Below are 16,347 nucleotides of genomic sequence, written 5' to 3' on the forward strand. Positions count from 1 at the left end.
TTCACATGTAGATGTTGGACAAAAATTTTCATGTTAAACTTACAAAAACAATTCCTCTTGTTCAATGTAGGTATGTTCCTCCAGAGCAAGCAAAGGTGGTGGCATCAGTCCATGCCTCCATATCGGGGTCTTCTGCTAGTAGTACAAGCAGCACACCTGAGGTGAAGCCACTTAAATCTCTTTTGGGAGAAGCTGCACCAGCACTGCACTTAAACAAGGGCACACCTAGTCAAGTGAGTAAACAGTGACAGAGCCAAAGAGGACAGAACTGTTCAGCTGTATCTTTCTGTTGTTAGTAGGATGAGAAATTTTGCAATAGCAACTGCTACCTAAAAATATGAATATCACTCCAAGTAACTTTATGTATTGAAGATCAGGCCCTAAGTTAAGTTTATTTGAGAAGTAGCTACCTCGTTATTGACCACATGGAATTTTTTAATGTTTTTTTTTTTTTTTTTTTTTTCCCCCCCTCAAAGTAGCATCTTTCAGTGTGGTTGACAAATTTAATTATTGTTACTTGCTTAAAGGTCAATACTCTGAATCCAGTGTGCTGCGCTTTCTTGCTTCTTTTTTTCTTTAAAGCAATAAAATGGCTGATACAGTTAATTGTGAAATTAGTAGAACGTGGGTGAAAAGTACGCATGTTCACTGTTACTTTATATGTATCTGCAACTGTCTTATCAAGGGCATTTCCTGGTGTGTCTGCATGTTGTTATGGAATGCCAAAGTTCGTTATAGCTTAAGTCTGTAAGACTTTTTGGAAAGCTGTTTTGCCATTAGAGAACAGACAGCCCTTGATTAGAGTTGTTGCAGTCTGAAAACACAGAATCTTGCAACCTCTAGCTTTCCTATGAGGGTTTTTTTTTATCCTTTACTGAATGCAAAATTCAGAATGCGATGAATAACTTTTCTGATTTGCAAACCTACATCTTACTGCTTTTATTTAACACTGCAAGTACTATAGAAACGCATAATTTTGAAGCTGTTTGTTTATTTGCTGCTACTTTATTCTTTCAAGGCTCTTTAATGAATGGAAGCCTTTTCCAGAATTCCCTTAACCATTCCAGTATCATAGGTAGAATGCCTGCCTGCCCTACGGCATCTCTGTGTCGGATAGAGCATCTTTAATAGGTTACTTGTTCCTGAAGTGATTGTCTACGAAAATGCAGTTTTATTTCATAAACTTTGATTTGGAAGGAATTACCAGTGAGGAGAGTATTAATGTAGAGCTATTCTAGAAGTACTCCGTCCTTTCAGCATCTTGCAAAAAAGTCACTGTAGTAAAATATCAGTTGCTTTGTTTGTTTAGCTAATTAAAATGTTATTGGTAGTCTCCTGTTGTAGTTCGATCTCAAGGACAGCAGCCACAAGAAAAGAAACAATTTGATCTTCTCAGTGACCTTGGCTCAGATATCTTTGCTGCTCCTGCTCCTCATTCAACTGCTACAGCGAATTTTGCTAACTTTGCACACTTCAACAGTCATACAGGTAAGTATTCTGAGCAGACTATCCCTTTTAAACTTAGCAAAAAATAAAAGTATATTTTACAGCTTTGAACTACAGTAATTTGAGGTTAGTTTCTGTGCCTTGAATGTTTCATTGTTTAACTCTTACTTATAAAAAAATCTACAAGAAGGCTTGAAAGCAAATGATGGTAAAAGCAGATACTATGGGTATGTTTTCATCAGGCAGTAGTTGCTATAGTCGTTTTCCAGGATAAGTATGATTCAAATGTTTTCTGCCTATTACCAGGACTTAAATTCTTTGGGGGAGTGAGTGAGAATGAGTAACATAATGTGGAGAGAGACTGATATTAGACCTTCAATTTTCTTTCTGAAAATTAATAGGAAGAGCATTCACAGAAAGAAAACAGATGTGGAGACTTTAAAGGAGTTCAAATACATGGACAAAAAATGTCAACTTTTTAGAAGACTTCTTCAGTTTAAAGAAATTACTCTTTCTTTTTTTTCTTCCTTTTTTTTTTTGTCTATACCAAACTGAATAAAGCCCATGTGGGCAGTATGCTATAGTTTCAGGAAGAATAAACATCCATTGAACGTATGTCTTGACTGAGATGGGGGTAGGCCTTCTTAAAGAATGTTTTTAGTAGAATATATTGAGCCCTCGGGGTTTATTTTCAGCTCACAGATCTTGGACCTTAGAAGTCTATTCTAAGGAAAAAAGCTGATCCTGTGATGACTGAAGTATATTGTTGTTAACTTGCATTGTAATTGTGGGAAAGTATCTTTGCCTGACTTGCCTGAAAGAGCTTTTCATACTGTTTTTTTTTTTTTTTTTTTTTTTTTTTCCTGAGGGAAACTGACTTCTGACAGAAACTGGCTGCTAAGTCAGTAACAATTGGAAAAATTTGTTTAAAATTGTATTAAAATTCGTGGTTGGTGGGACACAAGTCACATACCTGAGGAACTGAGAAAAGTATCAAGATGTACTTAAAGGAAACATTTTAAAACATGCTGTGAAATGTTTGGCTGAATTTGGTAAGGCTGAAGAGGACACGCTGTTGCAGTGATTTTTTGGTAAAATGCTTCAATTAAATTTCCATGTTAATCATGGAGGTCAATTTAATTGAGATGAAACTTGTGCTAAGTGGCCAGTGTTGCAAGTAATTGAAGAATGGCAGATACTTAAACTCTTTCCCATAACTGCAATTCTGTTCAAACTTGTACTTGATGATTCTGTAGGAGTTTCAGGACATGGAAGTTCTGCTCAAGCAGTATTTCAATATTACTCCAGAGGTAGACAAAATTCTGCTGCATTTCTTCTGGGTAATAGCTATAAGGGTAGGATGCAATGTGATCACTCCAGATTTTTTATTACAATAATTGCAGATTCCTGCAATTAGGGAGGGATCCTCTGGATGCCTGACAAAAAAAAAAAAATCAAATTCCAAACATGTGATTACCGAATGCTTTTTTTTTTTTTGGTAAAGATGTTTTCTGGCTCAGTAGTACAAAATATTAATAAGATTTGGATAATGTGTGATAACCACAAGGCAGCGTTAACTGGAGCAGGCCATGAGAGGCTACAGGCTCTTCCCTTTAGATACACAAGGTGAATCTACCAACTTGTGCAAAAGAAGTTTTACGTGTTTGTTTAGGGAGTCATAAACATATAACTTGTCAGCCAGTCACACTGTTGCAGGGGATGGCAGATCTTGCGTCTGATCCAGCACAGCTTTCTTAGAGTCTAAGGTGTAATGGCTGGTGTTCTTGTTAGGGCATTGATGCTTTTGCTACTCCTGCAGAATGGAATGGACTGTTCATGAGTTCTATCTGGTAACTGTGATTGTGTAAAGAACTTGCTGAAGAGCAGTGGCAAGGTTGACATCAGCTAAAGGATTTCCTCTGCAGTTAAGACACAACCGAGTGTAGAAGCTGCAAGGAAAACATTTAAGAATCTCTAATGTGATGTCCACACATAAAGCATGAAAATAACCCTGGCAGTGTTACCTTCTCATATATTCCTCTTTAGGAGTTTCCTGATACACCCTGCTGCCTCAGGACATTGCTGTATTTTGAAGCGGAATCATGCTGACTGCTCGTTTACCTTCTGTATCTATCTTACAAAGTTGCATAACTTGTGCAAAGTGATGATATTTTGAAGGAAGTAGGAGGAGTGCAGAGTTATCCGCTGTTGCTTGCATACTGCCACTAGTGGCAAAAGAAGCTAAGAATTATTTGGCCCGCAGTTCTGTGAACTTGCGGTACCCGAGCAATAGATTTTAGGAAGGCACAGGGTAACTGTCATGGATCATGAGCAAGAACAGACTTAACTGAGAAGAAATATAGTAGCACAACGCAATTATTGTTTTCTGGAGAATTATTTTCAATTTTATAAGTAAATAAGTACAGTCTTTGTTATAGAGGTTTTTGTTTTGGAATATTCCACTTTGTAGTGGAAACCTCACAGGAGGAGTTGAACAGTGCCTGGGAGGACTAGCTTGTATTGCCATGACTGCTGTGTTGCCATCCATCCAACTTAGCTTTAGTCAGTTGCAGGTTTAGACCTACCTGTTATCTGCTGAGGTTTCTTATGTTCGTGTTGTTCTTGACCTTCTAGGTGGAGAATTAATTTTGGAATTGACAGTCCATCCTTAGAACATGATGTCCATATCATACAGGTGCAGGAAAGTCAGGTCCTTATCTGGGCCTTACTCTTGTGCTATTTTCTCATGGTAAAGTTTGAACCTGTGTAAAATAATGCAAGGTGAATACCTGAATACTCTGCAGAAGAGCAGAGTACTATTGTGTTAACATGGGCTATCTTGTAACTCACACTTTGTATCATCTGATTCAAAATAATTATTAAACGTAGACTGTAATAGAGTACATTTCATTTTTTCAGTGTCAAGATTCACATAGCTATCTGTTTGATAGTTGTACAAAGACATTTTTTTTCCCAAATCTAGGAGTAATACACATTTTGTGAACTTAATTAGTAAATTAAACAGATATTTGAGTAGCTCATACCCAGTTGAAGTCTTGCTGTAATAGCATAATTTCCATTTTTAATCAAATTGCAGTTGAATTCTGACTGGAATTTGAAGCTGCAGACTTTAGAATGGTGTCTATAATGACAGAAACTATTTTTTCCTCTATTTTTTTGACAACTTTTTTCTCCTTGCCCACTTTAAAGGGTAAAATTGTAGGGCTGCACTTACTCTTGAGACTTGCTTTCTCTTCTTCCCTGCCCATCTCACCACCACCTTCATTGTTGACTCTCATGAGCTCTCTTAACAAAAACTTTATGAAGTAGAGTCGCACCTTGGCCTTTCTCCTGATCCCCTACACGAAGGGGAAATACTTGTACTTGTGATTGTAGTACTAGCACTGTGCAGTAGCTTGTATAAAAATGCCCTGTTAGTTTATAAACTTGTAGAACAGATGTTTTTAGAAGTTTTTTTTTTTGTGTGTGTGTGGAATAATGTAACTTTAGGCAGCTTACATGACCTACAGCAATATTGAAACCGTCAGCATCATTTATTGTTTCTGTGGATGTGGAAGGGCTGGCCTAATAATTCAATGTATTGTCGTTTTGTTTGTTTTGTTTTTCTTTTATTTAAAGAGCGACTTAGGTTATCTATTTAAAGGGGTTTGATTTATATTTGATTTAAAACATTTTCTGTTTGCTTGTAACTGGCTAAGACTTTCAGGGCAGCTTACAGTCAGGCAATTCCTGTTTAATTTTTCCATTCTTGAATGACCAGCTGTTCAAACTTAGGTGGATTTTAACTTTTATTTCCTCCTATAGTATGACATGAAAGGAAGGACCTAACTGAAATTCTGTTCGAAATTTCCTTGGATTTTATTTTGTGGATTCACTCTGTGAATGTTATCTTCTTGACATTGGTATTAATTTTCCATATTCTTGTACTTTTAGCTTTTTGTAAAACTTAATTTTCCAGTAAAATGCACTTATAAGCCTGGTGGAAACTGTTCAAGTGATGCTAAACTAAAACCCTCCAACAGAGAAGCTCCTTTTATAGAAAGAATTCAAATTGTTGTATAACTGTTGTTCTGATTTTTATTCCCAAACAAACGCTTGGTTAGTCCACAAATCCTATTTTGGGGAGGCACTGTTTAGAGTGATACCTTCTTTGGCTCCTACAGCTGTCCTTGATATTCTGTGCTCTTTGGTTGGTTTTCCCCAACCCATGTCCACCCTGAACACTGTAGGTCTAAACTAAACTGGACTTTATTAGGTCGTGTAGCTGCGAGGAGGAGAATGTGTGAGGAGAGAAGTAGCAGCAACTGACCTAGGTCTGCAAAAAGCAATTCATGAAAATTTGCTTCAAGAACAGCTTTTACTTGTAGAGTATCACATATAATTTTTATGTTAAAAAGAAATTACAAGGTAGAACACAGTCCCTGGAGGCTGTCATGACCATTAATTAACTTAATACATCTGTTTTTGTGGGTTTTTTTGTTTGTTTTTGTTTGTTTGTTTGTTTTCCCCATATCCATTAACATGTTTTGTTCCTTTGCAATTTACAGCGCAGAACTCTGCAAATGCAGGTTTTGCAAACTTTGATGCATTTGGACAGTCTAGTGGCTTGAGTAATTTTGGAGGTTTCCCCACAGCAAGTCAGTCTTCTTTTCAGCCCCAAAATACAGGTAGAACTCCTAGCACTTTTGATTAATATGTAATTGAAGTAAACCATACCTTTAGGTTGGAAGACACTTAAGTTTATTTCTTGCATCTGCCTGCTTGAGTGCAATCAAGCTGTCTGAAGCTCTGGGGAAACTCAAAATGAATTCCTTCTGTTTGGTGTTGATTTTTTTTTCTTTTCTTCTTGTGTGTGTTTTTTTTTTTTAATGCTACTATGAAGTCTGATTTTTGAGCACTGTATGTTTGTTAGCTCTACACCTGAAAGAATTAATAAATAGAATGCAACCATATTACTTATGATAAACATTAAATTGACTTTTCACCTTGGAAGGGTTTCAGTAAATGCAGAGGACATCAGACTATTAAAAGCTTATGTCTCTGTGTGCATATATATACTATATATGCACACATTTTATGACTGTCAGAGGGTTTCATGTGTAGAGCCTACTACTAAGATTTATTTTGTTTTTCTTTAATTTGTTCATGCTTTAAAACTCTTGCTTGAGCTTACACTTGCTGTTTGTCTAGATCTTTGGCTGACTGACTCTTTTCCTTTTTTTGTTTTCTTTTTTCTTTTTTTTTTTTTCTTTTGAGTGTGGTGTCGTTTTAAACTTTTTTTCAAATTTTCTTTTTCCCTTCTTATGTTAACTTTAACCCACACACAATTTCTGGCTGTCCAGCGTTCAGAACGCTTTCATCTAGCTGCAGTTTTGGTGAATTTACTTCAGCTTTTCCTCTCCAGGCTGTGCACAGTAAGTTCCACGCAGTGGAAAACTCAGCTTGCTTCATTGTTTGCCATTGTTGTATAGCATTTTCAGTTCTACTGTTGCATATGTCTTAACTTCATTGATTAAGATATTAAAGTTGTCTGTCTTTTGTTGTTGTTGTTGTTGTCGTTGTATGGGTGGAATCCTTAACCAATTTTTATCTATGTTACATTTAATGTACCCAATGGAACAATTTAATTAAATTTAAATATGACTGACTTAGTTTAATCTAACACTCTGGACTCTGAACACTTGGATGCTTGTAGCTTTAAATACATTTCTATTTCATGAACCTCAGCCAGGTTTTTCTAATTGGCTTGTCTTTGAGGTCAGTAGAGACTTGATATCAAAAGAGCTGTGTTCTTTTTCTCTCACCCCTTCTTGATTGGATGCAGTTTGAAAATCTGAAAATAAAAGAGTGTAATAGTCTCTCTGAATCTTGGCATGCAACTTTTGGACCTCTAGGCTGTGTTTTTTGCCTGGAGTCATGAACAGATATTTGAAATAATCAAACATATTGTACCATTTAGTAAATCCAAATAGCAGCTGTTAATTAGACACACTTGAGAAGAAAACGAAGGTCCTGTATCCTGAATTTGTAAAACTGAGAACAGTATTGATTTCCGCCCCCCCTCACCCCCCAGCAAAGTGTTATTGCTGAAACTGCTTTAACAGTTTGTGGGTAGTGCATGGTTTTGCAATATCTGACTGTGATTAAGCTGCTAAAGTGTTTTTTATCTCTGATCTACAGTCTAAAAATTAATGTGGTAATCCAACATGAATTTGAAGGATATGGCAAAGGGTGTCAAACCTGTGGGATGGTGCAGGGGGAAGATGTTGCCTCACATAACCCCAAAGAGGTAGCATTATTGTGACACTATTTGTGGTTGGAGAGACTTTGTGTCTTTGAGTACTGATCATGTTTGACTTGTTTTGTTACAGGTGGAAGTGCTGGATCAGTGAATGCTAACTTTGCTCACTTTGATAACTTCCCCAAATCCTCCAGTGCTGATTTTGGAGCCTTCAGTGCTTCTCAGAGCAACACAACAGCAACCGCAGTCAGTAAAGCTGCAGTGAATAAACAGAATCTCCAGTCAGCAGACAAATATGCAGCTCTTGCTAATTTAGATAATATCTTCAGCACAGGACAAGGTATTAAACTTTATTCTTTCACGAGTTTGTACTACAGAGCTTTTATTCTGTATCACAAGGATGTCTGTCTATCGAAATAATAAGTTTTTTGTATTCCAAGATGTCTGTTCTTTAAACAATCAACGGAATTTCACTTATTTAAATACTGTGTTGCTATGTACCCTTAATATGCATAAGTTTAAAAGATGTAAATTTAAATTTAACATGGTCACTCCAAAAGGATGCCATCCTAGAATGGATATTTAGGAACCTACTTGCTGTCAAAATGAAGAATACTAGATTGAAATCTCTAAATAAAGATTAGTGCAGGGAGCATTTTTTTGTGATATACTTGAGCTAAAACCTCGGGTAAAGTTTGTTTAATGAAGAACTGCAGTTACTTAGAATTGTAGTAGCTTCCTCCTACTAGCACTTCACTAACATGTAGATTGGTTTTGTGCTTGTTGAAGCACTAAACGAGTTTCATCAGCTACCAAAAATTTTTATACTGTAAATGATTCTGTTGATCTTTACCTTAAGCTTGCCTGGCCTTCACAGTTTCTGCTCAGGTGAACTTGTGTTAATTGGCAGTGGATGACTGTTCTGCCAAAGCTGAAGTTGAAAGTACTTGCATTTAATTAGCACAGATGCAGAATTGAGCTTCAGTCTGTGTTCCATGCAAGCCTGCAAGTAGACTACATTCAACCAAGTAACTCTGTTTCCTTGGCTTAGCAATCCTTGTGGAGAGATAAGGTGTAACAGTACAAAGATTCTAAAACTTTAACCAACAAAGTTAATTCTTTTATTAGCAAAACTGCCCTGTATATAAAGAACCAAGTAGATACTCAAGGGTAGTCCTTTGGTAAAAGATGCTATGGCATCGTAGCTTTCTTCCTATCTATTATTTACAAAAATCTTTTGAGTTCAGCCCTCCTGTTGACGTATAGACTTTTATTTGGTCTGTTTTGTTATCTTCCCTTCCCTTTATCATGGCTCTCTGACCTTCATGGCGTCTTACAGAATACTCTGTTTGCTTGGTGCCGTAAGACTAGTCCTGTAAGGACATTGTCCCTGTAGAAAGTGACTGAGAAGCAGCATCTTTCAATGCTTATAAATGTAAATTCAGGATGTGGAAAAGCTTGAGTATGGGTTTACATATTGCTATGCTGAGTAGACACTGCTATTTATTCTGTAACACTTTTACTCCTTCTCGAGTGGTGTGAGCATTCAAATGTTGATCTCTTAATGTAGAGGTTTGTTCCAAAACAGTATCTGTGTTTTTTAAAAAAATGAAATCTTCTAGCTAAAGAAAAGACAGTAGTATTAAATCATTATGTTCTGGGAAAAGCAGAGGCCTTTGGGGCCAGAGAATGTCTATTGAAGCATGACACTGTTGCCAGTAGCAGGGGCTTGGTAACTTTTTTAATAGGCCGTAAGGCATATTTCATTTATAAGATGGAAGCTGAAGTATGTCTGTGTCTGAACTTCCATGTAATAGTCACCATTAGCAGAGCAGAAAGTAGAAACCATCTCTGTTATTTTTAATCTAATGTCTCTCTTGTAGGTGGTAGTGAGCAAGGAAGTGGCTTCAGCACTGCAGTGACAGCATCAGCAGGTCCTGCTTTGTCAGCCCCAAGTCAGTCAAGTGCATCTTCAGACAAGTATGCGGCTCTAGCAGAGTTAGACAGCGTGTTCAGCTCCACAGCAACCTCTAGTAATGCATATACTTCCACCAGTAACGTTAGCAGGTACTCTTCATTAGCATTAATGGGTCTGTAAACCCACTTCATCAGTATATGGAAAATAGCTCAAGGAAAAGTTGCTTAAAGTTGGTTATATTTTTTTTTCTCTTTACCAAAAAAAAAATTAAGTGAATACTGCTTTTTATTTATTTATAATAGCACTGTATAAGAGAAAATGAATAGTGTAAGGAGAATGTTCTCTGCATCTTTGAAGTTATTACAAATATCCTAAAAACCTTTGTCATGGATAATGCTATGATCTTAAGTATGCATACAAATATTCTGTCTAGGAAAGTGTTACCACCTAAAAGGTTTAGTATCTAATGTAAAGAGTGCCAATCACTTGCATTTTGATCATTAATGAAAGCTATTTGCCTGTTACAGCTACGCAAGTACCTCTAAAGCCTTTGCTTTGCAACTTTATGCTGATGGCTTCTATTCAATATTCTCTCTCTTGCTGTTGGTGGAAAGGGCTTTCCATTGCTCAGCATATTATTCACTGACCCTGTCATCAGGGCCTCAGATCGTGGCATCAGTGGATTATACAGAAGTGCATACCAATTCCGTTTCTATTCTTTTACATGCCAGCTATAATTGTAGACTATATTTAATTGTTAAATGAGTGATACTGACACTGAACATGTGGATTATTTTCAGCAATGCTTTTGGAACAGTACCTGTGGCTGCTACTGCACAGACCCAGCCCGCATCTTCGAGCGTGCCTGCTCCGTTTGGAGGTATATAAGAGTTACTAACACTTTTGCCACACTGTTAGCAAACACTAACGATACTGAAGTTCCTAAAGGATGCCCAAAAAATAGTTGTCTGTGTAGGTCACACTTTGCAAGTTAATCACTTTATTATCAATTTTTTTTTTTGAGGTCATGCCATATTTGTGTATCTTTGTAAAAGATGTATAAATGTAATGCAAGTCAGGCTGACTGTTTTTAAAAGACTTTGTTTTATTAATATTTTTTAATCTTTCAGCAACACCTTCCACAAATCCATTCGTAGCGGCCCCTGTTGCCCCAGTGGCACCTTCAACGAATCCATTCCAGACAAATAGCCGAGGAGCAACAGGTTAGAAAACTCTCTAATTCTTTAAGTCTTTTGTTCAGTTAGTTAAAAATAGGATGCAAAAGTCAAGATTCATTTTTTTAAAATGTCAAAATTACCTCTTTCAAGATATTTTTGATACTCCCTCAGCTATTTGTATGGTCACTAGGATACCTTTCAAGACTGAACTCCTCTTTGAAACTGGTTTCATGGTAGATTGCCCTGAAGTTGGGCATCTTGAAGGCCCTACTGCCAAGCTGTTACACTTGATTTTATTCATTCCTCCCTTTCCAGTTGTAGTATTTTATTAAACTAGTTTGGGGTGGGTTTTTAAAAGAAAGATTTTTAAAAAGTGTACTGTGGAATATACTGCTGTAGAAGTCTTTAAAAATCTCTAAGACTTTGCAAGAGACTGGGGGTTCCTGTTCTGCTTTAGTTAAAATTCAACTCTTGCAGAAGCCATACAAGAGCCCGTGTGCCGATACCAAACTGTATTTGGAATAAAACTTGATTCTGCAGGAGTACCCTAAAAATGCTTTTTTTCAAATTAATATGAAGGTGGTGCCTGTTCACAGGATCAGGGATTAATTAAAATAAATGTTGGTTGAAACTGGTGGATTGCAGGTTTTTGGTGGATTTGCAGGTCTCCTGTAACAGCAAAACAATGATGTTGGAATATATAATCTGAATGCTCATGGCTTACGTCTAATTTTCTCAGGATTCTGTAAATTATAACTTTATAATAGCTTATCTCCACAAAAACAAACAAACCTGTGCTGTTTTTACAGCACTAATCATGAATTTAGCTGCATGGTATTTTGTGCTTATTTTCATTTCTTAAAGCACTGCTGTCTTTTGGCACTCTTATCTACATGGACTTCTGGGTGGGGGAGAGTTTTCTGTCTTAAGTCAGTTGTCTGTTTATGTGTGTGTTTTAATGTTGAACTGTGCTTTGCTCAAAGTTCTAGGTAGAGTGAATTAAGATGATCAGGCTGAGTTAAGACCGAATTGATCAGATTCATGTTTCCTGCTAAAATGAATTCTATTTCCAGCTCCTTTTGGGTTGCTTTGCAGCTAAATTTAACTACTTAGTGACTCTTTTTTTTTAATTGCACGACTAGCTATGCTATTTTAGATCATCTTTAAGAACTCGTAGCCTTCAGAAGCTGCATTCTTAATGGACTGTGAAGGAAGTAACTTTAATACTGCCATTTTGTAGCCATCCACACTGAAGTAAATTGGTTAAATCCACTTTAAATGTGATCGAACTTAACCACTCAACTCTTCTTCCACCTTCTAAATTCTGCTGCCCTTTGCTTGCAGAGGTTTCCAGCACTTTCTTCTGCTACATGTTAATGAGGTTACATGTTAGATAATAGACATACTGACTATAGATAATATTCTACTTCTTCCAATGTAAGGTGCAAGCTTGTAGTTTATCCTTTATGCTCAGCTTACTTTTTGCATGAGCTTTGCTGTTTATTAGGTGGGATATCTGATTTGTAGCATTTATTTTTAGGTGTTTATTATGTGAATTTATTGCTGGTCATACTATCAAAAAGTTATTTGCTTTAAAGTGTTATGCATATGTAAAAGTAGTTATCTAAGAAATTATAGCGTATAAACTATTTGACATTGTCTGGTCTCTTTGTGGCTTCCATAAGGCCTCTCGGGAGCAATGCACTCTCACATATTTCCTCAGGCTCATTTTGGTAGGTGGCCACATTTGGTATTAAGTTTCGTGTGGCTAATTGTTCTTGCTTGTAAAAGCTTAATGGCAGCTATCTGGTTCTCTGCACATAGATTTCAGGAGGTTCCTCCCATCTTTTAAAATGGCATGGGTGTGGGTGTCTGGCAGCTGGGAGAGGTGGGGGAGAGAAGCACAAGCAACTTGCAACTTGCATTGAGCAACTAAAACAAAACCATTATTGATAACCTCCCTGTCACAGAGAATGTTATTTTGTGTGACTCCTGACATTTATACTCGTGCTAACTTGATGCCTCTTGGAATATCCTAAGTCACTGCTCATATTGTGCTTTTGGGTTTGCTGTTCTAGCAAGATTTGCTGTTGCATAGGTTCTTCACTAACTGCAACTTGAGAACAAAGCTAGTGTGTTAGCTCAGTATGTATTTTATCAATGGTTTATGTATGTATAATGTCCTGCCATAAAGTAATTTGGGGGGTAAACTCTTAATTAAGCTATATTAACTACTTTTTTTTAACCGGGCTTACCTAAAATCTGCAAAAAACTTTTAACACTTATAGGTCTGTTTAATGTTGAAGTTAAAGCAAAAGCCTGGTATGTGTTTCTACCAAAAAGCCTTCTATATGTCTCTTTCTCCTAGAATAATTCCCAAAAGTCTTAATAATGGTTTTGTTGGTGCATTTTTGCAAATAACGTGCTTTATTAATTTGTCTGAAAGCATGTGGAATTGCCTATATGCTTTATGTTATTTACTTGAAGTGTTCAGCAGAGAATCAGATGAAAAGAATTCCTTTGTTTTGTTTAATTCTTCCCTCAACATTAAGAGTGTTTGCAGTAGGCAGTCTGCGTGCTAGTTGATGTGCATGGTGAGGATTTTCTCTAAAGTAATGCTGAGGTTGGGGCACAGCAATGGGATGCATGTGTTCTTTATAATTTTATTTTTATTCTATTAATTTATTTATTTTGCTTCCTTAAAATGAGGGAGGTATTTTCTTCCTTTGCTAGTGGGAGAGAAACAGGGGCTTATGCTGCTTGAAAATGCTTGTTTGTGACTTAAACCCTCTTACCAGGAAATACTGGGAAAAGTATTTAATAACACAGAGCATGTGGAAGAGAATTCCCTTTTTAGAAAGTTTGTCTGAATGTTTACTGAACTAGCAAAATTGAAATTACTCTTTTCATTTTAAAATGCAGAAGTGAAGTCATGCATCTTGTTTTGTCAATCTGAGTTAACAAGTCAGTTTAGTAGTTGTAGAAGTTGAATCCAGCTCCTGTATGACCTCTGAGGCTTTAGGATATTCTATTTAATATGTTATTGCAGTAATTTGACTCATGAAAAAGTGATTTCTTGCAAATAATTGAATATTACCTTTCCCTACCAGCAGCAACATTTGGCACTGCATCCATGAGCATGCCTGCAGGATTTGGAACTCCTGCCTCCTACAGTCTTCCTACTAGTTTTAGTGGCAACTTCCAGCAGCCCACATTCCCAGCCCAGGCAGCTTTCCCTCAACAGACTGCTTTTGCTCAGCAGCCAAATGGTAGGTTTATACAGTTTGGATAATCTTGTTTAAATGAGGAGCATGGAGGAAATACTTCTACATTAGTGGTAAAGAGCATTTGTTTTTTATATGAAGTTAATAATGCTGATACAGGGAGAAGGATTGTATGCTGTAGGTCAGCTCTTTAGTTGGCTTGTCTGAGTGGATTTTGTACCATGACTAACTGAAGCTTTATCCTAGTATGATACAAAAATTATAAAATTACTCCTGGACATTAGATCCGAGATGGTATGGTTCTTAAATAGTAGCATTAACAAAGCAGTCATGTTGTCAAGTGTCATCTCAGAGTGTCCTCTTGATGATTCAGTATTAATAGATAAACAATAATTCTTTGGAGCAGTTTTTCTCCAGAGCAGAAGCAGATCTAGTTTGGGCCTGCTCGTTGTTATCAGAGTGAAACTTGGTCCCAGACACGTCTGTTTGCTTTACTTGAGTATTATAGCAGTAGGCTCTTTAGAGAACTGAGGATGAATTACTTCTGATTGGTGCAGTCCATAGGACTGCACACTGAGCATTCATATTGTCTTGCCCTATAGCTGAGATATCATAGAATCATAGAATCATAGAATGCTTAGGGTTGGAAGGGACCTCTAGAGATCATCTAGTCCAACCCCCCTGCATACGCAGGGTCACCTAAAGCACGTGGCGCAGGACTGCATCCAAGCGGGTTTTGAAGATCTCCAGAGAAGGAAACTCTACAACCTCTCTGGGCAGCCTGTTCCAGTGCTCTGTCACCCTCACTGTTAAGAAATTTTTCCTTAAGTTCCTATGGAATTTTTGATGTTTCAGTTTCCGGCCATTTCCTCTAGTCCTATCAGTGGCCACCACTGAAAAGAGACCATCCCCGTCCTCTGCACTCCCTCCCTTGAGGTACTTATAGACACTGATTAGATCCCCTCTCAGCCTTCTCTTCTCCAGGCTGAACAGGCCCAGCTCCCTCAGCCTCTCCTCATAGGGCAGATGTTCCAGGCCCCTGATCATCCTTGTAGCCCTGCGCTGGACTCTCTCCAGCAGCTCCACATCCCTCTTGTACTGTGGAGCCCAGAACTGGACACAATACTCCAGATGCGGCCTCACCAGGGCTGAGTAGAGGGGCAGGATCACCTCCCTCGACCTGCTAGAGATGCTCTTCTTAATGCAGCCCAGGATTCCATTGGCCTTCTTGGCCACGAGAGCACACTGCTGCCTCATGGTCAACTTATCATCCACCATGACACCCAGGTCTTTCTCTGCAGAGCTGCTCTCCACAAGGTCGGTCCCCAGCCTGTACTGGTGTCGAAGAAGTAATGAAGTATGAAGAAGTAATTTGCAGCTGGGGAGGATGAAGTCTTAAAAACTCTGGCTGTTTTTTAAATTTGTTTTTAATTACTAAATAGGGTCAAGCTTTAAAAACAAAACTTTAATTTTGGAGGAAACACTTCCCAGTCTTAAACAGTTCTGGTTTTCCTACTGCTTTTCAGCACTTTCAGGACTTAGCACCTGAGACACTCAAAGTTCTTACTGAAATTGAATTTATTTCCAGTGTATGAAATGTTTTTATATCTACATCTAGGCTTATTGGGGTGGAGGAGAATGCTGCATGTTTAAATTAGAAACAGTTCTTGCAAGTACAGCTAATATTTACCTAGTATTGGAACCAATTTGTAAAAGCAGTCCTAATATAAATGTTGAGTGATAAAGTCAAATTTAATCTTGTAAAATCCATATATTACTAGGTTGGCTACTAGTATTAATATTTTCACTGTTTTTTTTTTCCAAGGAGCAAGTTTTGCTGCATTTGGACAGGCAAAGCCTGTAGTAACTCCTTTTGGACAAGTTGCAGCTGTTGGAGTATCTAGTAATCCTTTTATGGTAAGTGAGTCCCTGCAAGATATTAGCTGAATGTATATCTGAAAGGAGGCATAAAGTGTAACGCTTAGTTTAGACACATGCAAATTGCTTTCCCTTCAAATTGGGGAAGGCAGCATGTGAATCCTTCTAAATGCATTCGGTATTATGACAACATGGCATTCATAGTGCTGCTCAAATTGAAATAGAGCTAGATGCCTACGATGCTCTTTATAGTAGCACAGTTTGAGAGCTACCAAAAAATGAAAAGTTGCACCATAAAAACAAATCTTTCCTAGTAAGTTATATTTCAATTGATATTCCATGCATTTAGAGTTTGTGACATTGGAAAAAAAAAATCTTAAATCCTAATTTTTTCCTCTTCTCTCTCTCTCTCTTTTTTTTTTTTTTTTTTTGTTGTTGTTG

At 37.4% G+C, this 16,347-nt stretch overlaps 1 protein-coding gene across 7 annotated transcripts in view; it reads left to right on the forward strand.

Moving 5' to 3' along the window:
- The window catches only part of AGFG1 (ArfGAP with FG repeats 1), a 36,512-nt gene that overhangs the window by 19,396 nt on the left and 769 nt on the right, over positions 1–16,347 (forward strand). Inside the window, exons 4-14 of one of the 7 annotated variants that reach the window (XM_088528502.1) lie at positions 71–233; positions 1,332–1,488; positions 6,015–6,134; positions 6,810–6,881; positions 7,839–8,048; positions 9,592–9,775; positions 10,427–10,506; positions 10,757–10,849; positions 12,490–12,537; positions 13,915–14,073; positions 15,854–15,945. In XM_088528502.1, coding sequence (XP_088384628.1) covers positions 71–233; positions 1,332–1,488; positions 6,015–6,134; positions 6,810–6,881; positions 7,839–8,048; positions 9,592–9,775; positions 10,427–10,506; positions 10,757–10,849; positions 12,490–12,537; positions 13,915–14,073; positions 15,854–15,945 — 1,378 coding nt within the window. The remainder of the gene's footprint in view (positions 1–70; positions 234–1,331; positions 1,489–6,014; positions 6,135–6,809; positions 6,882–7,838; positions 8,049–9,591; positions 9,776–10,426; positions 10,507–10,756; positions 10,850–12,489; positions 12,538–13,914; positions 14,074–15,853; positions 15,946–16,347) is intronic. The other 6 variants (XM_088528503.1, XM_088528504.1, XM_088528505.1 and 3 more) reach the window with 6 other exon arrangements.

The sequence above is a fragment of the Tinamus guttatus genome, unplaced genomic scaffold, assembly GCF_059628265.1.
Source record: "Tinamus guttatus ecotype Peru unplaced genomic scaffold, ASM5962826v1 Tinamus_guttatus_pri_ptg000311l, whole genome shotgun sequence".
Taxonomy (NCBI): domain Eukaryota; kingdom Metazoa; phylum Chordata; class Aves; order Tinamiformes; family Tinamidae; genus Tinamus; species Tinamus guttatus.